At 39.7% G+C, this 27,663-nt stretch overlaps 1 protein-coding gene across 2 annotated transcripts; it reads left to right on the plus strand.

Annotated features, from left to right (window-relative positions):
* The first annotated feature begins 2,499 nt into the window (after window positions 1–2,499).
* Window positions 2,500–26,246, plus strand: DLST (dihydrolipoamide S-succinyltransferase). Of its 2 annotated transcripts, none has more exons than XM_060758489.2 (15): window positions 2,500–2,658; window positions 6,130–6,166; window positions 9,007–9,055; window positions 11,260–11,315; window positions 12,572–12,646; window positions 13,367–13,422; window positions 14,052–14,163; window positions 15,262–15,408; window positions 16,740–16,825; window positions 17,474–17,571; window positions 19,976–20,106; window positions 21,284–21,357; window positions 21,670–21,753; window positions 22,234–22,401; window positions 24,803–26,246. In XM_060758489.2, exons 1-15 carry the CDS (start codon window positions 2,584–2,586, stop codon window positions 24,935–24,937), a joined length of 1,383 nt encoding a protein of 460 aa, XP_060614472.2. In that variant the 5' UTR covers window positions 2,500–2,583; the 3' UTR covers window positions 24,938–26,246. The 2 variants fall into 2 exon arrangements, with proteins under 2 accessions (XP_060614472.2, XP_060614480.2); XM_060758497.2 differs by having other exon boundaries at window positions 6,133–6,166.
* The last annotated feature ends 1,417 nt before the right edge of the window (window positions 26,247–27,663 follow it).

The following is a 27,663-nucleotide window of genomic DNA, read 5'->3' on the forward strand; positions in this document are numbered from 1 at the left end:
GGCCTTGACACTTTTAAATGCACACAGTTGTGCTCCATATAACATTTGAGGCAGAATCTTAGCATTGAAAACTTGAATTGCCGAAGGTACATGCTGGCCACCTTTTCCATAAAAAAATGATAAAAGTGAGTTGTAACTCCGCTGTGTATTTGCTATAGAATGGGATACTTGGGCATTCCAAGAACCGGTAGTCTGGAAAATGACTCCTAGATATTTATAGAGTTTAACTTGCTCAATTGGATGCCCATTGATTTGCCAGCGGTGTATGCATCTTTTCAGTGTGAAAACTAACACTTTTGATTTATCATGATTAATTATGAGCTGTTCAGCTTTGCAGTACTCATCTAACCCTTTTAGGAGCCGTCTCAGCCCAACGCATGTTAGTGATAAAAGTGCTGCGTCATCTGCGTAAAGTAAGACTGATATTGCTCTCCCGGCCAATTTAGGGGGGGTGAGGGTTTACTCCTGCAAGTGAGTTAATGAGTGAGTTAATATAAATATTAAACAAGGTGGGAGCAAGAACACAACCTTGCTTTACTCCCGTAAGTGAGGGAATTGGCTTAGTCAAATGGCCTTCTTGGTTACATCTCACTTGCAGGTGAGTTTTTTCATAGAGGCTGCGGATGAGAACCAGCAGGCGCCTGTCTATCTTAGTAGCCTCAAGTTTGCTCCAGAGTCTGTTTCTTGGGATTGAATCGAATGCAGACTTGAAATCAATAAAGGCTGTGTAAAGCGTTCCCCCGGAGGGAGAGGAATATTTTTCTGCTAAGTGTTGTAGTATTAAGCCCTGATCAACAGTTGAACGTCCGATTCTGAAACCTGCCTGTTCCTCTTCTAAGAGCTTTGAACTGGATTATATGGCAGTGTGAACTCATGTAGATTAGTTGCTTTGATAATCCGGATTATATGGCATTAGAGAAGGGGCCTGTGTTACTTTCCTACAATATGCATAGGCACCTTCTACACTGCCATATAAAATCCAGATTACCTGTTTTGAACTGGAATATATGGCATCGTAGATTTATATAATACAGTTCCAAGCAGATAGTGTGGATTATTTGTGTTGATAATCCGGATTATATGGCAGTGTGGAAGGGGCCCGAGTTACTTTCCTACAATATGAATAGGCATCTTCTACACTGCCATATAAAATCCAAATTATCTGCTTTGAACTGGATTACATGGCAGTGTAGACTCATATAACCCAGTTCCAAGCAGATGTGGATTATTTGTTTTGATAATTCGGATTATATAGCACTATAGAAGGGGCCTGAGTAATTTTCCTACAATATGTTCAGGACCCTTCTACACTGCCATACAAAATCCATATTACCTGCTTTGAACTGGATTATATGGCAGTGTAGACCAATACAAACCAGTTCCAAGCAGATAATGTGGAATATGTGATTTGATAATCCGGATTATATGTCTCTATAGAAGGAGGCCTAAGTAACTTTCCCACAATATGCTTAGACCCCTTCTACACAGCCGTACAATCCAGTTCAAAGCAGATTATCTGGCTTTATATGGCAGTGTAGATCCCATTTGACTTTCACACCAATGAACCCAACGCCAGGGTTTTATATACACAACCAGACACAGTGAAGACATCTGCCCTTGCGCTATGCTACTCTGCTGCTGAGTATGCATGCCTGGTGTGGAACACATCTCACCACGCTAAAATGAGACATGCAGCATTATCATGGAGTGTCTGCACCCTACACCACTGGAGAAACTACACTGTCTAGCCGGTATTGCACCACCTGACATCTGCCGGGAAGTAGCAACCAATAGTGAAAGGACCAAGGCAGTGATATCTCCAGCTCATCCTCTGTTTGGGTATCAGCCGGCATGGTATCAGAAAATAGTTTTCTAAGATCTACAGAGACAGTTGCTGGAACACCTCAGCAAGCGAGAGTCCAAAAGTGGCAGGCTCAAACTCAGAACCTCAATCAATGGCTGATACCAAATGAGAGACTCCCCCCTGGGCACACAGAAAATTGGGCAACTTGAAAGGCGCTGAACAGACTGCGCTCTGGCACCACGAGATGCAGAGCCAACCTTGAGAAATGGGACTACAAAGTGGAATCCACGACATGCGAGTGCGGAGAGGAGCAAACCACAAGACCACCTGCTGCAATGCAACCTGAGCCCAGCCACATGCACAATGGAGGACCTTCTTGCGGCAACACCAGAGGCACTCCAAGTGGCCAGATACTGGTCAAAGGACATTTAATCAACTACCAAGCTTGCAAACTTTGTGTTTTGTTTGTTTGTTAAAAAATGCAATGCAACTGTTTGGTCTGCTCCTGACACGATAAAATAAATAAATATACACCCGGAAGTTCGATGCAAAGCGCGCCTCTACATAATATAGATCTCTGTCTCCCCAATCGCCAAGCCCACCACCCCTCCCGCGCTTGGCTCGTCCCTTGATTGTCCCCCTGCTGGCCGGAAGTGGTACGGCCCGCTCCGCCCTCCCCCTCCCCTCGGACTCAGTTGGTCGCTCCCAGGCCGCATCCGGCCTCTGCCGGGCCTGGTTCCGGTGCACGCCCTGGGCCTCAAGCAGCTGCTGCCGCCGCGATGTTGTTCCTCTCTCTGGCTCGGGCTCGTTGCTTCAACCGGCTGCTGGGCCGCTCGCTCTGCGCCACCCGGCAGGTACTTCCCGGGGGAGAAGGGAAGGGAAGCGAGGCGGCAAGGCCCGACCTGCAGAGAGGGAGGCAGGCAGGCAGGGAGGCGCCAAGGGCAAGGCGGGGGCAAGCCAGCTCAGGCGGTTTCTGAGTTTCTGCCCCATGGAAAGCATGTGGCATACCATCCTCATTCACAGGCATAGGCTGTTAGGAATTGTAAGAGTTGAATTCCAAAACACTTGGAGGGCCGAGGTTTCCCCATGCCTGCCCATTCGTGATTCTTGCTGCAAGGTGGCAATGATGTCCTTCCAGTGTTGTATGCTGCCCTTATTATGTTCACTCCTTTGTTTATTACTCAATTTATGTTCCACTGCGGCCCTTCTCGTCTCCATTTTTGTCCTCACAGCTACACTATGAAGGTCAATCAGGTTGAGGAAGCGAGGCTGGATCTACACTGCCATATCGTCCAGTTCAAAGCAGATCATCTGGATTCAGAAACTGGATTGTGTGGCCGTGGAGATGGGCTCTGAGTGGCAAGCTCAAGGTCACTCAAAGAGTTTCGTGGCCCAGTCAGGTCTGGAATCGGGAGCTCTCAGCATTGTATTCTACACAAGGAACCACAGCATTAGTCTGGAGTATTTATTTATTTATGGCATTTGTAGCCCACCTTTCTCAGCCTTACGGCTACTCACAGAATTGGCAGAATTTGATGCCATACATTCATAAAAGTACAGTTCAAAATATTCAACCTACTATTATAAAAAACATATAAAACCATTAAAAACATATCACCAACATAGTCCTATTAAAATCATTATCCAGCAGCATCGTCTAGCCATTCTGCGTTCATTCTTCCTATTTGATAATTATGGATCTGTGCAAAGTAATCTTTTCGTTTGGAGAGGCTCCAGCATCCTTTAGCACAGAAGGCTAAAGACCTCCCATGATTCCATAGCATTGAGCAATTACAGTTATAGTGGTAGTGAACTGTATTAATTCTACAGTGAAGTAATTTATTTAATTACTTCATTTATACTCCTTTCTTTCCCCACAGTGGACTCAAGGCGGCTTACAAACTTCAAGGCCGCATCATAGACATAACTATTTATTTCTCATACTTGTACCCCGCTCTTTTCACACTGAAGGGGACCCAACAAACAGATTCCAAAAAATAACAATTACAGTTAAAAACAGCAATAAAGCAGACATTGTTAAAACAGCAATTAAAATCTTGCAAGTTCAAATTCGTAGTCTAGAATCATTCAATTAGTCCGTCACTTTAAAAGATCTCAAGTATTGCATTGCTATAGTTACTGCTCAAATGTTTGGCCCCATAACCATGTCTTAAGTTTTCCCCCCCTGAAAGACAGGGTGGAGGGGGCTGTTCTGATTTCATTGGGGAGAGAGATCCACAGACAAGGGGTCACCATTGAGAAGGCTCTGTCTCTTGTCCCCACCAGTTGCGCTTGTGAGAGTGGTGGGACCGAGAGCAGGGCCTCTCCATATGATCTTATTCGATCATAATATAACAATAAACATACCCAATCAAACTATAAAACCATCAAACATATGTCTTTCCCTTTCTCTGAGGCTGAGAGAGTGTGGCTTGGATAAGGTATGTTTCCATGGCTGAATAGATTAGAACTCTGGTCTCTTAGTGTCTTAGTCCAACTTCCAAAACACAACACTACACTGGCTCTCAACACTGGTACCATTAAGATTTTCCTCCCCTTCTTTTCTAACTTATAATTGGTATTGGAGGAATGGAAGAATTTGCTGTGATTTTTCCACTGTGGGCAGTGAAATATTACATACTTCGTGCGATGTGATCAGACCGCTCTCAGCATCATGAGTAATGACTGAATAATTCAGGCATAAAGTATTTTGGCTTTCAAAAGTTAACTAAAAAGTTGTTGAAAGAACTTGAACAAAGAAGGGTGGAGATTGGGGGAGGAACAGTTATGTTTATAATATGTTGAATAACAAGTATGAAGGCATTTGCAAAGCCAAATGTTCTGTTTTGGGGATTAGAAGAAACAACAGTAACATTGATAGTCTGAGGTTCTTTATATAAAAATGAAAAGCAAGTGCAAGATGAATTTAATGATGTGGATTGGATGAGGAAGGGGTGGATCAGAATGTATTCCACAGATAGAAGGAACAATTGAAAGGAAGTAGATGAGCATAGAAGAATTTTCTCACAACCCGATCTTTGACCTTTGTTCAAAGTTGAGACTTACTGTTCCACTGTAATAATAGCATTTGGGCATTGCTTTGTTAAGAACCATAAAACTTATTTTCTTTTGAATCCATAACTTTCCAACACAAAAATAAGAGGAATGAAAGCAAGTAAGGGTGTGTATAGTCTTGGACTGTGTATACAGAATAATGTATGATACAAATATTGCTGTGTATAGTCAAATGCATTCAGTGGAGATCTGTAGCATGAAGAGGAATTATTATTTTATTTATTTTTCAATACTGGTGGTATTGGAGATAATGTGATCTTAAATAATAATTCATTTGGTGCTTTTCTGGGGAGTATAGTTCTGAGGATGTCTAAGAACTTGAGCATCATAAAATGAACTTACGGTATGGTTTCCAGGAGTTGTTTTTCTTAATACTTGAGTATGTTACTCCATGGCGGCAGAATTTATATCTTTACAAGTGAGAACATTTTCTTGACCATGTCATACTTGCTTGTCTGTCTGTCTGTCTGTCTTTCTTTGTGGAAAACACCCCAGTGGATCTCATTTTTGTTTGTTAGAAACTAATGAAACTTAACTGCAGAACCATATATCATGTACCTTCAGTTCTATCAAGGAATTCTGGTGTGTATATTCTGGAGCACAAAGAAACATTCATGAATTATTTCTATTATGCTATGCATTATTTTAACCACTATATGCTCTGCATAAATTAGAAATGTTTGGGCTTGTAATATCTCAAGCTAGCAGTCTGACCTGCAGTTTTGAAAAGTATTCTTGATTGTACACATTGTATATAGAGTATTGTGTACATAGAAAACAGTAGAAGTACAGTCATTAGTTTAAAGTGTCCTTGATCATAGTAAGCCCTCCTGCCAGGTCATTATGTTATCGGGTGCAACAAATTTTTAAATCAATGTATATTCTTATAGCAAAATATGGTAATCAATTTTTCAAAATTATTCAAGGCTGATCATAAATCCGAACCACTTTTACTCACTTCATTGTACAAATATGTTCTATATTTTTCAGAACATATTTTTCTTATAAAAATACTTTTGCAAACTTAGCATTTTTCTCTCTAACAGAATAATGTAATCACATGCTCTTATTGAATAGGGTCCACTGTGACTTGCTGAGTACTATATTTGTTTGTCTAGCGCAAAATATGAAATATGAGTTTGCCCAGAATTTTTTGTCTCCTACAAAATGTAGAATCTCATGAGATAAATGTGCCTTGAATAACTCTTGAGTGGTCTTTACAATGGTGATTGTATCATATTTTTCTTTAGCAGGGAAACTGTCCACAGGGGAAACATTCACTCTCTGGTGAGTCTTATCTTGAGTTAACAGCTTGTATGTCTCATAATAAATATAAAAAGATAAACATAAACAAAACATGTTTTAAAAATACAACAAAATTCCATTCTCATTTTTTGTGAAAGCCAACTTTCAACAAAAATTACACTGTGAAGCAAATTGCTTAGAGACATCTAACAGTTATATTTTATAGCCTAATAAGCCCATTCACCCATCATGTATGTTTGCAGAGTATAATACAGATGACACTTGAATTTGGTAGAGCTTAGGTGCACAGGTTCCCCGCGAAAGTGAGAAAATGATGAATATCTCACAAACTCTACTGCTGCAAAATGTTTTTCAATATCAGGCTTCTCAAGGAGAAGGAAGAGGAGGATGAGGACAGTGAAGGGGATTTTTGCTCCAACCCTCTATGTAGGCAGATGGGATGACAGTTGTGGGCTGAAGGCAAGAGCAACTGAAAGTGGCTTCAGCAGCTTCTCTTACAATGACCGCTTCAGCAAGTCTGGGCTTATTAGGAAGCTTAAACAGTGGTAGGCAGGCCTTGCTCAGGGCCAGACTCACAGTACTTTTGAAGCCAGATTTGCCAAGACCACTATTTTTAAAATTTATTATTAATTTATTTACTGCATATTTACCCCGCTCTGTCTCAACCCTGATGGGAACTCAGTGCGACTTCCAGTTTGGCAATATTTCAGTGCCACATTGCAACATAGAGTACAAATACACAACACATTAAGCATTAAAATCATAAAATAAATCATATAAATACATTTAAACAAACTGTTAAAAGCATTGCACTAATTCAACAATTGTAGTCCAAGCCGGTTCATTTGTATTAACTCCATGGTTGCACATTGCACTGTGATTGTACTATTCCCCAAACGCTTGATTCCACAGCCAAGTTTTAACGTTCTTTCTGAAAACCAGGAGGGAGGAAGCTGAGCTAATGTCTCTGTGGAGGGAGTTCTGTAGCTGAGGGGCCACCACTGAGAATACCCTGTCCCTCATCCCCACCAGCTGTTCCTGCGATTGGGGTGAGACCAAGAGCAGGGCCTCCCCAGAAGCTTTTAGTGGCCATGAACAGCCATGATAGCCTCTTCCTGCTAGGTTTGCACTCCTCTTGCTGCCCTCACCTCCCCCCTTCTCTCATCCTGCTCCCTCTATTTACCCTGGAACCTACAAACTATCTTGTCTTCGTATTGTCGAATGTCGTATTGGCTGGAATCACTAGGTTCTTGTGGGTTTTTTCGGGCTATAGGGCCATGTTCTAGAGGCATTTCTCCTGACGTTTCGCCTGCATCTATGGCAAGCATCCTCAGAGGTAGTGAGGCATCCTCACTACCTCTGAGGATGCTTGCCATAGATGCAGGCGAAACGTCAGGAGAAATGCCTCTAGAACATGGCCCTATAGCCCGAAAAAACCCACAAGAACCTATCTTGTCTTCCATCCTGTGAGCAAGCAAGGGAACACCTGTGCCCTCCCTCCTGCCACTTCCCCCATTCCCATCCCTCTCATCTCTCCCACCTGAATGAGTGAGCAAGGGGATGACCCACCCTCCTTCCCCCCATCCCCCCTGAGTGAGTGTGGGAAAGTGCGCTCAGCCAGGCCCAGCCAACCTGCCAATTTGATTTCCTCCCATCAGCACTGTTATCATAGTCCCTGTTAAAATTGGCACAGGGCAGTAGCAAATACAGTAATCCGTAAACAATCAAGTCAACAAAAGTTTAACGTCAGCATGGAAGGATGCCGGTAGTTGAAAGAGATTGTGATGCATGGAAAGTATAATGCAGCAAAAGCATAATTGCTGGTTTTTAAATCTCCTTTCCTGCTGGCATCTAATGAAAGTGTAATACTTCTAATCAGATATTTTCGTGAGTTAGATGAGGCTGAACAATTGGGAGCTTAATGCAGACAAGACAGAGGCGGTCTTAATCAGGCAAAAAAGCAGATCATAGAACAGGGATCTAATCATCCTGCTCTGGTTGGGGTTATACTTTGCTGAAAACTCAGGATTTCAGCATGGTTATTGCATTCTTCAAAGACAGCCCAATGTACAGATAACATTTGCCTAGTTCCTCCACTGTAAATCATAGAATAATAGTTGGAAGAGACCACATGGGCCATATAGTCCAACCTCCTGCAATGTAGGAAAAGCACAATCAAAGCACCCCCAACAGATGGCTAGTCTTATGCCTCCTAAGATCTACAGGGAGTTTAATAACTTGCTACAATCCTGAGTTCATTTACCTGGGTATATTCTCCACTGAATTTGGTGAAATTTAACTTCAGAACGGGCATACATGTAATTACACTGTTCACCCTAACTGGTAGTTTCTGCATGTCACTTCTAATAGAATTTCTTCTTGGTACATATTTCCAATTTTTTATAAATATTGTATTGTAAGTTCTTCTGGTAATTTATCAGACTAGGGGAGGGTCACAAAATATGAAGAATTTGCTATTTCTCCCAAATGTAGACGAACAAAGTACTTTTATAGGAGCAATAATTTTATGGGAAATGTGCTGATGGGCAGGAGATCTTCAAAATGCAGGAATGTTTAGGATCAGTCATGCATTGGTGTATTCTTAATTTCTTGATATCTATGTTGTCTACCTTTTTGATATTTACTTTTTATCATGTGTATTGGTTTTACTCTTCACAAAAACATTTAGAGATAATGTTAGGGAAAGCAGAAAGCATACAGGATAATTGCTGCTTAAACTCAGTGATTGTCAGAAAATGTTTTTTCAGGCCTTTTATAAACACGTAAACATTTTGTCTTGTTCTATATGTTATTGTAGTGAAATAAACACATTTCTAATTAAAGCAATTTCTGCTTTAAAGGTGTCTCTCGATGCCAGGGGCTGGCTTATGCCAACAGTAGGAAGCATTTGTAAGTATACAGCTTACAGAGACAGCAAATGTAAGCTACCACAGCAAATTACAGTTTGGAATAGCTAGCACAGCATCAATTTCTAATTATATTATATTCTCAGAGAAGAGGCTCTGCAAATGGCTACTGTTTTTATTGAAACCTGCAGTCTGCTGGAAAGATTCTTCACTGCAGGGACATATATGACTCTATTAAACCATATCTTGTGCACATTCCATTCTCTGGAATGATACTGCAGTGCTATGACCATCATACTTGTATTGTCTTTGCTTTTTGCATCTGACTATATAATGAAAGTATACTCAATGACCGAGGTTTTCTGTGGCACTCTGCTTATATATTCGAGTGCTGTTCTTAAATGTAGAAATGTTCATATTTCCAATGGAGATAAATGTGGGTTTGACTTTGTGTTTGCTCTATTACAAATAACATCCCTAAAATAAAACTGAATAATATTGGGACTACCATGTGTTGTTGGATTAAAGTTAGCCAGCCTAGCCAGTTGTGATGGATCATGAAAATTACAGTCCAGCAACACCTGGACGGCTGTATTACTCCTAGCTACTTAGGCACCTATCCAGGCTCATCCCACAGATCTGCTGACTCTAAATGGTTGAACACCTGGAATTAGAATATTCTAGATATTGTTATGAACTCATATTAAATCACGTGTATCAGGATATTTTAAAAACATAGAATGAATTATGAGGTATTGTATTATAAGCCACTCTTGAGTCCCCTTTGGGGTGATAGAAGTGTCATAAATAAATAAATTAGAGTCAGATGTAATTTTTAATATACATTCTGTGTATTTTCTGATCCCAGTAACAATTACAATTCCTTCTAAATGTAGCTAATCTTCTGACAAACTGAGGACTTCTTTCCTAAATCATTATGTGTGGGATTTTTGTTTGTCCCAATACATTGGCTGTGCACAAAAGTACCCCAGCAGCAAAAGAGTATTTGGGGGGGGGGGGGGGGGGGTGAGAGAGCATTTTGTTCCAGGTGATTTCTTTTTACGTATGTATACCTGGCAGGTGGCTGAAATAAAAGCAATTGCTTTCAATTGTTCAGGTGACAATATCATAGAAAACATAATATTAAAAACAGCATAGTTGCTTATGGGCATTCTAGCCAACCTGGTCAAGTGTAATATCTGCAATGCCCAAATGGGAGGTGGGCAATTTTGAAAAGATCTGGTCGGCAATTGTCAGCCCTGAGCCCCACTACAGATCTTATTTAGTCCTGGCAAATCTGAAAAATTAAGGGCAAGAGGCCTCTATAAGTGATGAAGTAATCCAATAATATAAACCATAAGAATGTTTTTCATATATATACTATAGTCATAGAGCATTCAGTGTACAAACAAAGCTTGTCAAAATTCAAAGTATACTACTCAGTGGTTCAAAATACAAGTGTCTTAACACAAAATCTTCCTTACATGGGAAAGACAAATGATTCCTGAAGCAGAATCCAAAGGAAAATGATCAATGTATTATAAACAAGCATACTCATAGAAGGCATCTCTTATAATCAAGGTTGGTGAGTCCAATATCTTGTAAACTTCATGTTCCACATGGAGGACGATATAAATTACAGGTTGTAATTCCAATCCTATGAATCAGTTTGTAAGTCCTTATTAAATCCAAAGGTTTTTTTAACACTACCGGTTTCGACTGTGTAGAGTCTTCCTCAGGTGGTAGTTTGTGAAGGTACAGAAATCATAGAATAGCCAATTTTTCAATGTAGAGTGTTCTTCAAGTGGATCAATATATAAATATCAACAACGAAGTGGACCTACAGGGAATACATATGAGTGGCTAGAAAACATAGTACAAGGTACAAATTACCAAGTGTAGTAGAAGCATCAAAGACAGGAACATAAAACTCACGTAAGTTCTCCTACAAGGGTGCTCTGCTACTAGTTTGATTCTATGGCAAGCCCAGGAAAAGCAGGTAGAAACTACTGTATATAGGGATAAATTTAAAATCTGAAAAATCAAACATTTCAGATGAAACTGACACAATATCCACTGCCAGGTTTGTTTTTTAAGTTGGGAAAAACATTATTCAACCCTGAAAAACTATAATTCCTGGAAGCTTCCGGTAGATTTTTTCCTCCAAGATGACTAATCCCTGGAGTGGTCTGCAAGTTGCTCCCTCTGGGATATCAATTGATCTTTGTCTTCTTCCATCCCTTTCAGGGTAAATAGCTCCCGTGTCTTCACTGTCCGTTATTTCAGAAGCACTGCAGCATGCCGTAAGTAACTCGGATGACTGTGACTGATATATGTGGATTTTCTACTTGTTGAAGTACATGTAATCTTGCTCCTTAGATCACATTAACATTATCACTTTTATTTTTAGCTCTTATACACATATGCAAAATGATAGGAAAATGGATTTGGCCTTCTTATCACACCGCTAATTGTGGTGTTCCACTGTAGATTGGGTTCTGACATGTTAAATCACTTTCTAATATTTTCCTGTGCCACAGATCAAGCATTTTTATCTTAGTCAGTAAGGTAAATGGCATTCTCCAGGTGAAAACAAGATGAAAAGGAATGTTTCTTGTCCTAAGGAACTTACAATTTATGTTTCGGCAGATCTAAACCATAGCTTATTGTGATTTGAATAAGTAGGAGTGGAACTACAGACAGTCCCCAAGTTATGAACAATATAGGTTCTGTAAGTTTGTTCTTAAGCTAAATTTGTATTTAAATCGGAACAGATACTCTATATATATATATGTATGAGCTTTGGATAGCATAGTGAACGGTTAAAACCCTTGTGGTATTTGTTTTGCTGCCTGTGCCCCTGTTCAGGAGTTTTTTCTGTCCCTATGATGATTGAATTTTGAAAAATGTGGCTTGTTGTGGAAACAAAGATTGGTAATAAAGCTTCAGTGAAGACACATTTCCCTGTGATAACTCTTTCAGGGGTCAATTTACCTTCTTGAGGATAGATTTTTCTCACTTCCTGTTGTCTCACCACTGTTCTTAACTATGAGTTGTTTGCAAGTCAGATGTTTGTAACTCAGGAACAGCCTATATAACCAGTCATTAGTTTGCATCCCACCCCAAACTAGGAAGAGCTTTGAAACCTTCCATTTGGCAGGACAAACTCTAATTAACACAGACAGTGTTTATTTTCAGTCAGACAAATTAGAAGACATAATTACAGAAAATACCTTTCTTCATCTGTTCTGAAGTCCCTGCTGATTAGTTTCATAGGTTGAGCCCTAAGCTCTAATATTATGGAAGAAGAAGTTAAACATCTGAAGAAGAGACGGGTTTGAAGCTGAGGCTGGAAGACAGGTGGAACCATGCAGATGTTACAGAAGTGAATTCTGACCATTAGGAGCTACAAGGCAACATTTGACCAGTTATTTAAGGCAATATTTGCTGTGATCACTTCCTTGACATGAAAATAGCTCTTTTCTGTAGATGTCCAAGCGTTTTATATGGAAAATATGATGTGTTTTATTATGTGTCCCTGCTCATGCGTCTTTTACAGGGGAGGAAGTTGTTACAGTGAACACACCGGCGTTTGCAGAATCAGTCACAGAGGGAGATGTCAGGTGGGAGAAAGGTGAGTGGCTGCTCCTCTCCTTGGATCTTTACACATATAGTCTTCTCTTGATCTGCTGTGGGAATGGACTGAAAGTTGAATTGGATAAAGGGGCTCTGAATACTCATGGGTAAAGATTGGTCAAATCTTGTAAGTTGGTAAATGCTTTAATAAGTACATCTCAGATTTATTTCAATTCTGACATACACTTTTTTCTCTATATAAGCATCTCTAAAAATGGGGTGTGTCTTCAAATGTGGATTTTTTTTTAAACCTATAAATATTTTTTCTGTTTATGGTACTGAAATTAATGTGCATCTTACAATCTTAGAATTAAATACAGTAGGTGTAAAGAACTGAAATGTACCGTGAAACATTAATATGTTGGTGCAGCAGATTAAACCACTGAGATGCTGACCGAAAGGTTGGCGGTTTTAATCTGGGGAGTGGAGTAAGCTCCTGGTGTTAGCCCAGCTCCTACTAACCCAGCAGTTCGAAAGCATGCAAGTGTGAGTAGATCAATAGGTACAGCTTCTGCTGGAAGGTAATGGCAGTCCATGCAGTCATGCTGGCCACATAACCTTGGAGGTGTCTACGGACAATGCCAGCTCTTTGGCTTAGAAGTGGAACACCACCCCGCAGAGTCGGACACAACTAGACTTAATGCCAGGGGAAAACTTTTACCTTTAAAGAAAATATTAATAGAGTATCACCCTTTGTTTCATTGTTTCTTTTGTTTAGCTGTGGGAGACACAGTAGCAGAAGATGAAGTGGTGTGTGAGATTGAAACAGACAAGGTAAATATTTTGGGTTTTTTTTTAATTTAACATCATTGCCATTAAACACAATAAAAATACTCACATATGTACTTGTATTTGCAAACAGAGCTGGAAAATTGGATGGAAAGTCACAAAACATAGATAAGAGGCAACCACTTGGAAATTATGCCTAGTTGTTTAATTTTTTAATCTCTTGGGTATGAAAAAGTTTTCTCAGTTTTGGGTTGTTGTAGGTTTTTTCGGGCTATATGGCCACGTTCTAGAGGCATTCTCTCCTGACGTTTCGCCTGCATCTATGGCAAGCATCCTCAGAGGTAGTGAGGTAGCCAGAGTGAGAGTGAAACAGTAGTATGCACAGTGAAGAAAACAAGGTTGATGAATCGACATGTATACCATTGGCTTTTTAATTGACTATAAAGCAATAAAATAATTATTTTAAAGAAAGTAGTCTCAATTTTCTCCATGCAATAAAGTGTAGTAATTTGGTTTCTGATATATACAAAAGAGAAAATATATAGTATGCTCTGCTTTTTAACATAATTTCTGTTAGAGGCCAGTTCCAGAAATGTATAATTATTTCCTTCTCAAATGATATCACCATTTTCTTCCCACTATTAGAAGACAACTCATTCTTCTTTCATTTGCAGACATCTGTGCAGGTTCCAGCTCCAGCAGCTGGTGTAATTGAAGCACTTCTTGTCCCCGATGGAGGGAAAGTCGAAGGAGGTACACCTTTGTTTAAACTCAGGAAAGGTGGAGGTAAGTCAAGACCATGTAACTAATTGATCATCTCTTTTCCATTTATCTGTTGAAGATACCAGTCATTTTAAATTAGGAAAATAGATTTTGCAGCTTAAAGTTCTGCATTGATGCACAGTTTATGTAATTCAGTACACATCTGACCTACCTTATTGCATCAGCAAACTGGCATATGGAAGTCTTGTAAAATTGTATGGATTATATAAGCTTGTTGCTTGTTGAAAGGTAGAGGAAAACACCAGTTTATTTGAGAAAGAATGAAATGTGGCACCAGGCAACTCAGAAGCAGTTCCAAAGACCTTCCAAAACAGAAAGGTCTTTGGAAAATTGAAGGGAGGAATTTTGGCAAATAGAAATTAGTGCTACATTTGTGGAGTCATCCATTAAGAAAGTTGGTTAATTGCAGGCCTAATAGTATAGTCTCAGGTGTCTTTTCAAGGTTTGGAAAGTGACATGGATTTACCTGGTGGTGCAGCAAGTTGAACTGCTGAACTTGCTGACCGAAAGGTCGGTGGTTCAAATCCGGGGAGCAGGGTGAGCTCCCACTAATAGCCCCAGCTTCTGCCAACCTAGCATTTAGAAAACATGGAAATGTGAGTAGATGAATAGGTACCACTCTGGCAGGAAGGTAATGGTACTCCACGCAGTCATACTGGCCACATGACTTTGGAGGCATCTGTGGACAGTGCCAACTCTTTGGCTTAGAAATGGAGATGAGCACCACCCCCCAGAGTCAGACACAACTGGACTTAATGTCAAGGGGAAACCTTTACCTTATGGATTTAGCTAAGTTGGGTGATAATCTGGTCCCAAACTGTATTGCAACTTTTAAGGTCAATATTGGGATTTCAAATTGACCCCAACAACTAATTGGTAGACAAATTTCACCCATAGAGCATTTGGACAGCTAGAGTATTTAAGGATATATTTTATTCATGAGATTCTCTAATGAAACTAGGCATTAATGGCAGTGGAACAAAGCACTTTTGCATCATCTGGGGCCCAAAAAATGCTTTTCTGCAAGATGCTGGAAGGGTGTTAAGTGATTTGTGTGGGGAAATAAATCTGCATGTGTCTTTCATCTTTCTCTTTTCCTAGCTGCACCTGCCAAGGCCAAACCAGCAGCAGCCCCAGCACCAGAGCCTGCTGCGGCACCTGCAGCACCAGTTGCCCCTGCAGCACCAATTCCCACTGCAATGCCTCCAGTGCCCCCTGTGTCAGCACTCCCTGTTGATTCTAAACCAGGTGAGGCCAACAGTTTCTAGTCCTGTTGAACAAATCCACTCCCATCTGTAGAGCAGAGGATCAGTCAGGACTGAAGATTACATAATTCTCTGTGGACACTAATTAAGTGTCCACATATATACTCGAGTATAAGCTGACCTTAATAATAAGGTAAAATAATAAATGTAATAATAACAATAACAAATAGAGTAAGATAATAAATGTAATAATAATAGAGTAAAATAATCAATGTAATAATAACAGTAATAAATAGAGTAAAATAATAAATGTAGCAAGAGCAATAATAAAGTAAAATATTAAATGTAACAATAATAATAAGGTAAAATAATCAATGTAATCATAATAGTAAAATGATAAATGTAATAACAAAAATAGAGTAAAATAATCAATTTATTTATTTGTCATGTCAGGGCAACCAGTCAATTGTATTACATTTCTAACAAAACAAAACAAACAAAACACAAAACAAAAAATTTGCAAGTTTGGTAGTTGATTAAATGTCCTTTGACCAGTATCTGGCCACTTGGAGTGCTTCTGGTGTTGCTGCAAGAAAGTCCTTCATTGTGCATGTGGTCAGGGTGCATTGCAGCAGGTGGTCAGTGGTTTGCTCTTCTCCACACTCGCGTGTCATGGATTCCACTTTGTAGCCCCATTTCTTGAGGTTGGCTCTGCATCTCGTGGTGCCAGAGGCAGTCTGTTCAGCACCTTCCAAGTCGCCTAGTCTTTTGTGTGCCCAGGGGGGAGTCTCTCATTTGGTATCAGCCATTGGTTGAGGTTCTGGGTTTGAGCCTGCCACTTTTGGACTCTCGCTTGTTGAGCCTCCTCTCAGGATTGCAAGATATCTGGGCGTCCCCTGGGCAACATCTTCATAGACGGCTGATTCTCTTGCCCCAGAAGCGACTTGCAGCTTGCAAGCAAGCGAACAAAACAACCAACGGACCTTTTCAGGACCAACCATGACAATAATCTCAATCAACATTGAAGGCATGCCAGCTGCCAAAGAACAACTGCTCTATGAACTGTGCCGAGATAAGAAAATAATCAATGTAATAATAACATTAATAATAGAGTAAAATAATGTAAATATAATAATAAGAGTAAAATAATAAATAACTCACTTGAGTATAAGCTGAGGGGGGCTTTTTCAGCCTAAAATAAGGGCTGAAAAACTCATCTTATACTCTAGTATATATGGTAATTCCTGTTTTGCTATTGTCTGTCCTTCAAGCACCTTCTCCCAAATGAGTGTTGTCTTTCCGTCCTGACTGTCCTTGATGTTATGCCACCTTATTCTCTCAATCTCTTGACATTATTCTTTCACTTCTTTTCAGTGTCTGCAGTCAAGCCAACTGCAGCTCCAGCAGCTGCTCCTGCTGTGGAATCTGGGGTCAGCAAAGGTGCCAGGTTGGAACAAAGGGTAAATTTCTCAGGTTTCTCAATTTGGTGGGGAATGAAGTGCTGAATTGGTGAAATCGGATGAGATTGAACAAAGAATAGTTCTGTTATGCAGAAGACACAGTAGGCAGTAGCTTAATTCAGAAGCATTCTTGATTCAACAACAGTGTCTTTTCTACTTACTGTTTTGATCAGAATGATTATCAGAACTGTAATCCTTATTTGTCTTAATAACCTGGTTGTCCTTCTGCTTCTGGGAGTGATTGCTTTTGAGTCTTTCTGGCTAGTATGTGTTAGTTGGGACTGAAATGTCATCTTCACATATTATTAATATTTCTCCAGTGGTTACTATAGCTGAGTTCTGAGTTTATTTCTCAAAAAGAGTCAGTTTCATTATATAATTGGTGTAGCAATCTCTTCTGGCATATTCATCAGGAAGAGAGAGAAGGAAGAAAAACTGTGTGATGTACTATTACGTACGTATTATTGATATTTATTATTGATGTATTCGGTCTGATGTTTGTATGATTTTAAGCTGTTTTAAGCCACTTTGGGTCCCATGAGGGAGAAAAGCGGGATATAAATAAAGATATTATGATTTATATCATTATTATTACATAATTCTGAATGGGAGGTAATGGGAATGTTATCGCTTTTATTTCTCCTTCAGGTGAAGATGAATCGGATGCGTCAGCGCATAGCTCAGCGCCTGAAAGAAGCTCAAAATACATGTGCCATGCTGACTACATTCAATGAAATTGATATGAGGTAAAACGTAAACCTTCAGTAAACCCACAACTTTCCCTATTGAATTCTGTGGGAATGTTGATTTGCTGGTGTCATCTTTAAGCTTGTTTGCTCAGTTCCTCAGAGTTTTATTAGTTATGTGGAATCTGGTTGTGATCAGCCTATTTGGAGTGTATTTTGCACAGTACTGAGAAAGGCTGGGTTGTGTCTTCAGAAGCAAGACTCTCCCAATTTACAGAGGTATAAAATTTGACTTCCAACACATTTCACTCGCATCATTCCCAACCTATGTTCCTAGTTCTGTTTAGCTTGTGAATCTTTAAGGGTGAAACTCTCCAAACAAGAATTCAGTAATGCCACTTGCCATAAAGAATTTCAGGGGCCTTCAGTCAGTTATCGTATCTTACTTGTGGGAGACCAGCAACAAATGCTTGAGTGGCCTGAGCACTAATGGATTTCTGGAGGGAAAAGCTTATATTTCAGCACATTAAGGGTAATGGTGCCCAAATCAAATTGCCCCATGAAATCCTATCTGGCTTCTTAAGACAAAACATGTAAATATTTTGTGCTTGAAATAATAAGGTTGGCAAAACAATCATGATTGGAAAGGAAATGCTGCAGCTTATCTCTTTTTAGAGGCTAATGGAGGTGTCGCTTTACTCTGGCCCCGGGCTGTTGTTGCAGTCAGTAATCTGTTTTGAATTGATTGTCCTCATCCTGAATGCCGTGCAGTCAACTTGCAAGGACCCGGGCAGGGCCTTTTGCCTTCCCTTTGGGAATTGGTGTCTGTTGGGAAGCCGGCTCATGATGGTTTCTTCCTCTCAAACCACTCCTTCAGTCTAGCAGGCGGTGTGTCTTGGGAGGCAATAATGTCTTTGGACAGTAATCCTAGCTGCAAACAAGATTAGGCAAAGGAAAACACACAGTCTAAACCCAAAGGGGCACTTTTACTTTCTAAAAACTGCCTTTGTAAAGCCATATTGTCTGAGAGGTAGAAGATGAATGTTACAACGTCAGTGTTTAGAATGGTCAAGACAAAAGTTCCTCTGGGCAGTTTGTGCAGCAGGTTTTGGTTCTCTTAAGGCAGTGGTTCCTAACTTGTGGTCCATGGACCACCAGTGGGCCACAAAAACTAAAATATGGTACGCGGCCTCACCGTTACTGCACCATTGGAGTGAGAGCAACTGGTCTCGCAAAACCCTCTTATAGTGCCAAGGATGTTTTTCTGTGGGCGAACAGATGGTGATTACTGGATGGCATATGTTCTGTATCAGAAACTAGAGCTGATGTAGTTTATCCAATGCTGTTTCCTGAATCAGCACCCCAAATAACCAAACCGAATTGAAAGTTGACCAAACACTGATTCGTAACCCTTTTGGTACTGATGTTAGAGAGTGGGTCAAAGTGGTTCCTGGTTAAAAAAAAAAAAGGTTGGGAACCACTGTCTTAAGGGAAGGATGACATTGCTATTTTCTGTCTTCCAATTAAAGATGTTTTCAAATATCCATAGTGGTGGATATCCTCTAAAAGATGTAGTGCCAAACTCTATTTATTTTCTATTTGTTTTTTAATGTGAGGCCAAAAAAAAAATCCTGGTCAGTTTCCTTTTTTTTATTTTATTAAATAAAAGCATAGGAGAACTCCTTCAGGATTCAGTGTGCAGAATAAGCAATTTATTCTAAAGCTTCCTCTTTCTGCTTCAGGCCATTGGTTTTTTCTTTGCAGTATAATGTACTCTGCCTTGGTGGCATCTCTCAAAACCCTTGGAACACAGAAATTTGCTGTCAGTACTTTAAACTGGGACCACCTTAAGGCCTCTTCTTGAGATAGTCTGTATGAATTTGGAATGTGCTCAGGCCTAGTCGGTTGAACTCATACAGGAGAAGATATTGAGTAATTGTGGATGATTTGGACTAGCATGCAGAAATTTGTTTTGATGGGCGTTCTATGGCTGTAACTGGATTGACTGCTGATGAAGTATCCATAGGTGGTAAATACTACCATTTTATCTCTCTAGTGTTACTTTAGTTTGAAGATGGCATAAAACTTTTAAGAAATATTTCATAGTGATCTTTTTCAATATTTATTCCTTTCCAAGCAGTAATACAGTTTTAAGACATTTAGAAGGAATACTGTAGATTTCAATATCTCTCAGTGCATCTCTTAATCTGGAAAACAGTCCAGTCAGCTTGAATTTTGAATCTACAGTGTTGCTGAATGGTTTTGCTTTATTTCATGGTGTAAGTATCTAGTATAGCATTAACATATGTTTGAGATGTAAAGTGATTTGCGAAGCAAATATAGAGCAGACAGAATATCTTGTAGAATTGGTGCCTCTGTATACAGAGAAAATAAAGAACTTTTCTGACCTTGCTAACTGTTAAGCTCTCCCTGATAATAAGTTTTCTTCTGCTGGCATTTCCAGTAACATCCAGGAAATGAGAGCCCGACACAGGGACAGTTTCCTAAAGAAGCACAATATGAAACTTGGGTTTATGTCTGCCTTTGTGAAAGCTTCAGCCTTTGCTCTGCAAGAGCAACCCGTTGTAAATGCAGGTAAGGACAGCGGGCCTATATTTGTGAGATAAAGATTGCCTGAAAGTTTACAGGAAAAGGCCTGAATGGGAGCTACAATTTCTCAGGCCTTTGTCCAGTTGTAGCATTGTTCTAGCAGTTGAGATTTTCAGATTTAGTGTATCCCTGTTTTTACCACAAACAATATTGCTTAGTTGCATTAAGTGTTTGTTTAACCACTTGCACGGCAATTTTGCACACTTGCTTGAGCAAAGGTATAATTAATCACAGCTAAACTAGCAGCCATTTTCACACTTCTAAACTGATGGTGAAATAATTGAGAATATCTGCAATGATACTGATTATGTGAAATGCATTTGTGCAAATAACAATTATTACATTCTGAAAATCCCTTTCCTGGCAAAAGAACAGTTACATCATGATGATGATGATGATGGGCTTGAAGTTTCGTGTATCTCTACCATATCCAGTTTTTTAATTCATATACTTAGGGCATCATATTCATTGTAGGCCATTTTCCCAGAAGTCCAGATATATACAGTTTAAAACAAATGAAGAATTACACACTAGGAAGCATGATCTAGCTTCAGAACTACTTCCATGTCCACAGATGTCTGAATTTAGTTGTTGTTGTTTTCTTTAAAGAAGGGGAATAGAAACAGAAGTAGACTTTGTCTGATTTAGTTTCATTAGGAAGCTATGCTATGGCCTGTGGCAGGTTCAAAGTGGGGCCAAAATTGCCCTCTGGACTTGATTAAGTTTCCTATCCCTGACATGAAAGCTTAACTGTAGCCTAAGAACATCTTAATCCATTCCGTCACCATCATATATCCTTAGGTGTCCAAAAATATTAGCTTGGCTTTTTTTTTCTCCCCTCTACCTTGTCTAAACTTTTCTGTAAATGTAACAAGACTCCGCCTGTCCTTCCAGTCCCTCTGACAAAAAGTTTAAAATAACAGCTGAGCCTTCTTACACTTTCATGATGCAGGTCAGAAGAAACTGCAGTCATTTTTGGTTTGAGGATGAGGGGTAAAAGCCCATCACAACATCTGGGCAGGTCAGGCCTCCAGTATTAATCCATGACCTGAAAGGAAGAGATGTGGATAAGGCTCAGTTCTTATGTCCTTTGGGCCACACTGATTAGAGCTGTGCCTCCATATTGCATTCTATAACAGCCTACTTTTCTTTTTCATCCTAGTGATTGATGATACAACCAAAGAGATTGTGTACAGGGAATACGTGGATATCAGTGTTGCAGTTGCAACTCCGAGGGTATGTATCTTGCTTTGTTCTACATTCCTTCTTGACTTCAAGAGATAGGATACATTCAGGAAACCTGTAGGCTTCTTTTTATAAAATTATATAATTCTTTTATGTTTCAGCAATTGATTATTCTAATTATCTAGTTCATGCACTGCAGGAAAATATTACTAGCAATGTATTTTAGTTCCATCTTCCAGTGATTTTTTAAATAAACATCATTTTGTCTCAAGATGGTTCCCCCCCCTTCCCATCCCATCTACCTGTAATGTTATATGATATTTTGGATGTTCTGCCTGATCCAATGATATTTGTTCCCTATAGGGTCTCGTAGTACCTGTCATCAGAAATGTAGACACAATGAATTTTGCTGATATTGAACGAGCAATCAATGAACTGGGAGAAAAGGTAATGGGTGATGAGTAGAAGGCCATCCCAAAGGGGTGAAAATGGGAGAGAGGGCTACTTGTGGCACAGGCTTCTCACCGTGTCTTCCGCTTAGAATGTTATATTTTGTATGCTGAAATAGTGGCCTATATCCAGTAAAGCACTAGCATGGCAGAACGTATTTCCCTTCAGGGATCTAGAGTGAGAAGAAAAGAAGAGCTCACTCCTGCTGAATTCTAGTTTCTTTACCAGAAGTGCAATATTTCTGCCAGTCATTGTTGATCAAGAGGTAGCAGTGCTCTAGTGGGGAGAAGAAGTATTTGAACTGTTCACATGATCATAGTGTGAAAAGTTTAAAGGAAGTAGTGAGTTCCTCTTACTTGGAATAGATAAGCAGTTAGGCATACTCCTACCTTATTTTGATTTCTCTTTTTTTGATTCCTTTACAAAGTTTACATGTTACAACCTGAGCAAATGTATGGGGTTTCGCTCTAATTTTAGGCCCGCAAGAACGAGCTTGCCATTGAAGACATGGATGGAGGTACATTCACTATTAGTAACGGTGGAGTATTCGGATCACTTTTTGGAACGCCCATCATCAATCCCCCTCAGTCTGCTATTCTGGGGATGCACGGCATCTTTGACAGGCCTGTTGCTATTGGAGGCAAGGTATGTAACAATAATATCAGTATTATTAATAATAATATTTATAATATTATAAGGTAATAAAATATAAAACTAATAATAATAATATAATAATTGTATATTATAAATTGTAATATTACTAATAATATTGCAGTATAGTGGTATAATACAATATAGTAATATATAATATTAATATTGTGCTATGCTAATAATATAATATATTGTATGTACATATAATATTGATCATCATATTGTAATACAATATAGTAATAATAATAAAATATAACAGTATAATAATATAATAATTGTATATTATAAATTGTATGTAATATTACTAATAATATTGCAATATAGTGGTATAGTACAATATAGTAATATATAATACTAATATTGTGCTATGCTAATAAGATAATACATTGTATGTATGTATAACTTGTAAGCCGCTCTGAGTCCTCTTCGGGGTATAAATATAGTAAATAAATAAACGTACTGTGTGGAAGGTTCAAATGCACTTGACTTAGTCAGCCATTAAAATACATGGTTCACCAGCTTTGCAAGGCTTGCATGGCTGCTCAATTGGGATGATTCCTAAATTACCAAACTCAGTTGACTAATTCCGGTCCATACTGGAAATGCTCATGGCATTTCCCATATGATCATAGTAACATTTCAAGGGCCTTTAATGAAGTGAAGTGGAAGAACTATGAATAGCTTCAGCGCCTCCTAAGTACAGTAGAAAAGGCTCACTAATTGAGAACTTTGCTGTATGGTTATTTGGGAAACAATTCTGAGTGCTGATCAGCATGCATATGCTGGAAATGTGTGAGAGGGAGTTGTGTGCAGCAAAATCCCAAATGGTTTGAAAGAAGTGGGTTTTAGTTCAGGAATATATGCATTTGGTTTTAGTGGGAAATAGGGTCCTTTCTTGGCTATGCTAGTGTCATTGGACTGTGTGAAGTTTTGTTTTAAGTGAACTGGCCTGGCTCTTGAAGAGAGGAACCAGAGTAGGCATGGGCAAACCTTGGCTCTCCAGGTGTTTTGGATTTCAATTCCTAACAGCCTACCGGCCTGAACTAAGGTTGCTGTCCAAAATAATGATTAATTTAACAAGGTTTATGGGAGAAAAAAATGATAAAAAGGAGCTTAAAAAGATAATGGCTGGCCCCCTCCTCTCAACATTGTACATTTAGAAGAAGTGGCAAAATAAATTTGAAATAAACGAAGTGGATCCCTTTTCTGTTAGAAACCCTGGAAAACAAAGACAAAACTTTTAGGAACTTAATTAAGACTGAAAGAAAAGGGTGTAAATAAGGTAGGAGGTCTCTTAGAACCCACTGGAAAAAATTTTTTAAATGGGATAAGATAAAGGACAAATGCAGAATAAAGAACTAGATAGCATGGTTAGGTCTATCCCAAAGAAAAAAGGAAATTGGGGGGGGGGTAATCAATAGATGCCCCACTAGATAGAATCAGTCTCTGGAAAATAGAAAAAGGGATTATTGGGAAAATATATAAGGAATTAACAATCTTATCCAATAACACAAAATGCATCTTAGTAGATGCTTGGGAGCAAAATACAAACTTTGATGAGAATTTAGTTAGGTCCTGAGTTGACAAAATCCAAAAAATAAACATCTAAAGATTAAGGAAACACAAAGAAAAATAATCACAAAATGGTACAGAACCCCCTTACAATTGGCACACATGATGGGAAACATTTCTAATAAATGCTGGTATAAGTGTACGGAGATTGGGACATTTTCTCATATGTGGTGGGATTGCATTGAAATCAAAAAATATTATAACGCAGTTAGGGAAATAATAGAGGAAATAATAGGGCAAAAATTATATTGGAATAAAGCCCGATTTCTGTCCCTCACTATAGAGGTAAAGGAGGGGAATAACGAATGGACAGAAATATTAACATTTATGATATCAGCCATACCCGTCACAATCGTTCGAGGTTGGAAAGACAAAAGAAGGTGGGATCTGTAATCATGGTAGACTTCCCAACCCCTGAATATTTAATTAACAACTTTATTAATCAAAGGAAAAATAAATATTTGAATAGTAATTCCAAACAAGATTGGAATAGGAAATGGTATTGTCTAATTGACAAAACGGAAGAAAATGATAGGTACAGAATTTTGAACCATGCTATCCAAACAATTAAATTGCTGTATTAAAATAAGCTAACCAAATGGGGGAGGAAAGAGGGGAGGTGGGTGTGGGGATTTAAGGGGAAAGTAATTTATCTGTATTGAAGTACAAACTGAACATGTAACTGAGTTACAAAACTGTAAATAGCCATCTGTATTGATTTATAGAATGTCACGGTTTGTATTATAATGCATTGTTTTCTGTATGATTTTCAGAAATAAAACCACTAAACAATTAATTTATCAAGGACATCTTTCTTCTTTAGGTTGAGGTGCGACCAATGATGTTCGTGGCCCTGACATATGACCATCGTTTGATTGATGGCAGAGAGGCAGTGACTTTCCTGCGTAAGATCAAGGCCGTGGTGGAAGACCCTCGTGTGCTGTTGCTTGACCTGTAAATGGGCAGCAGCCTACCTCCCCCTCCCACCCCAGCCAGCCAAGGAAGGAGACCGCACCAGCAGACAGAAGAGGGCTGCCAGGGATCAGCAGGGCTTCATTCTGGCATCCTCCTCCTCATAGCGGCAGGAGGTGCTTTGAACTGAACCCTCAGGGTCGTGTGCCTCCCACTTTCCCTGTCTCTTCCAAAGATAGATCATTTTCTTCCTTAAGGCAGTTTTCATGACTGGTTCAGATGCACACTACTATTCCTTCCCCTGACTTCAGATCAATTTAGCCTCACCTCACTCCTTAAGATCTCATGGGAATAGGTAGATTAGTCCGCAGTTTAGCTAGATTTTCACTCCCAAGCTGGTCTTGCACAGAATTTCAGCTTTAATTCACTATCAGCCATGCAGACTGCTAGGGAGAGAAAAAGGTTGCTGCTGGGTCTCTGCTCCGTTTGAAGGCTTTTGCTCTCTCTCCCTTGCAAGTGAAATTGGCCTGGGAACCTGTAAAATGACTCTGTTGCAGTGCCTGGTCTTCTACACCTCCAGCGATGGAGAGGAGATCTTTTTCTCTAGCTACCTTGTGGTTTCTCGACCTTAGCAAGAGCAAGGCACTTCTAGGGATTCCTGCCTCCCTTGTCATTTCCTACACCCCGTGATTGCCGAGAGGCAGTGTTAAAGACTGTTTTCACAGATTTTCCTCTGACCTATTCCCTTTGAGAACAAGAAAATGGCTGTGACAAATCCAGATGTTCTTCCTTTTTGTTCTAACCTGATAGGGCAGAATCAGTGTCCCTGTCAGGGTCAGTTCAAATTGACTGGTTGCCGGGGATTAGTGAGAGGAGACAATCCTCTACAGCTGCCCTGCGTTCCATCTGATCCTCAGATGATGACTTCATCAACTTCTTGTCTGCAGTGGTTTGATCTGATAATGTGGTAATGTACGTTGGGACTGATGCGTCACACGTGGCATGTATCTCAACTCAAGGCTGCTGGTTCATGGGACATACCCTTAGTACAATAGGCACCCATGTATTGCTGAGTGAGAGGGTTGCTAGTGCCTGCAGGGTTTATTACTCTTGTCGCCGCACAGAACTTGTAATTAAAGTATTTAACAAAAGAGATTTTAAACAAAATAAAACAAGGAAATTACACGTGTGCATGTGAATGAGACAATTGGGTGTATGTGTCAGAGGAGCAGGAGAATTCAACTCCAAAATGTGTCTCAATTGCTAATAAGCATACATTGAATAATATGGGCAGATCTTCTCCTGGACATTTCTACTCTCAGCAGAGGAAATAAACTCTTGATACCTCAACTCTAGATATTTGAATTTCCAATGTGTCATGTGAGCTACCTCATTCTAGTTCAAGTGTAAGGTGAAATCATTGGTGCCATGTCAACATGTCCTGCTGTGTGCCTTCACACCCAATATCTGATTTAGCAGCAAAACATTGTTTGCTGTACATCCAAACCAAGGAAAATTGTTTTTCTTTCAAACCCAGTTTAAACTGCAATTCTGGTTTGCACAGAACCTGTAATTTGGGTTGTTGTGAGTTTTCCAGGCTGTATGGTCATCTTCCAGAAGCATTTTCTCCTAGCGCTTCACCTGCATCTATGGCAGGCACAACCTCCGAGGATGCTTGCCATAGATGCAGGCAAAATGTCAGGAGAGAATGCTTCTGGATCATGGCCAGACAGCCCAGAAAACTCACAACAACCCTATCAGGTACTTCTTCTGGATGTTTCGGTTGAATCTTTTTTCTGTGGTTTGTATCCTAAGTCTCCAGAACAACCCTGCCCCTTCCTCAATTTGACATCTTTCCAAATATTTTAAAATGTCAATCATCCCTCTCAGTCTGCTTGTCTGAGCCTGCTGGTTGGATGCAGCAATTGTTAATCAGCAGAGCCACAAAAAGGTGAGGCTTCTGAGGAGTGGCAACTGTTGGAGTAGCTATAAACAATGGCACTCCATTAATATGCAGGTTTCTCGGCCACTATTTTTTATGGAAATACTTGGCTTTAACTTGGAGCTTATGTTTTCTACTATTACAGTAGTTCTCAACCTGTGAGTCCCGAAGTGTTTTGGCCTACAACTCCCAGAAATCCTAGCCAGTTTACCAGCTATTAGGATTTCTGCGAGTTGAAGGCCAAAACCTCTAAGGACCCACAGGTTGAGAACCACTGTAAAAATCACTATTGTAATATTCTTAGGATATAAAGATTGATGGCACAATTCAAAAATGGTTTGCTTGAAAGATGGGCTTCCCTACATTTCTCCATTGTACAACTGAGAATGCTGTAATGCAGAGATCTGCTAAGTACCTATTAAAGTGAAGCTAATTGAGCTCCCCCCACAGAACTATTTCAAATTGTGTTTGAGGGAAGATGGCAGCATATGAAGTATAGTCCATATCTCTGTCTTCTCTTAACATGGGCTAGGCATTAAAACATGGTGTGTGGTGCTCTGTGCCTGTAAAAGCCCTTTTGAGAGTCTTCGCCTCTAATTTGGAAGCTTTCTCCACTAGCCTAAAGGGTTGCTCTTGGAAGAAAGTCCTTATTTTTATAGCACTAAAATTTAACCGGAGTATGAAGGGCACTTGGTTCACTGAGCAACATACAACATTGATTTGTTATTTAGGACAGGCTGGGTTCTAGTTATATTCATTGTCTCTAAAATGCCAAGTTGAGAAAAGCAGGGGACCTTGGCTGCAGCAGTCTCCAAAGAATCACACCAGTG

The sequence above is a fragment of the Anolis sagrei genome, chromosome 1, assembly GCF_037176765.1.
Source record: "Anolis sagrei isolate rAnoSag1 chromosome 1, rAnoSag1.mat, whole genome shotgun sequence".
In the NCBI taxonomy this organism is placed as follows: domain Eukaryota; kingdom Metazoa; phylum Chordata; class Lepidosauria; order Squamata; family Dactyloidae; genus Anolis; species Anolis sagrei.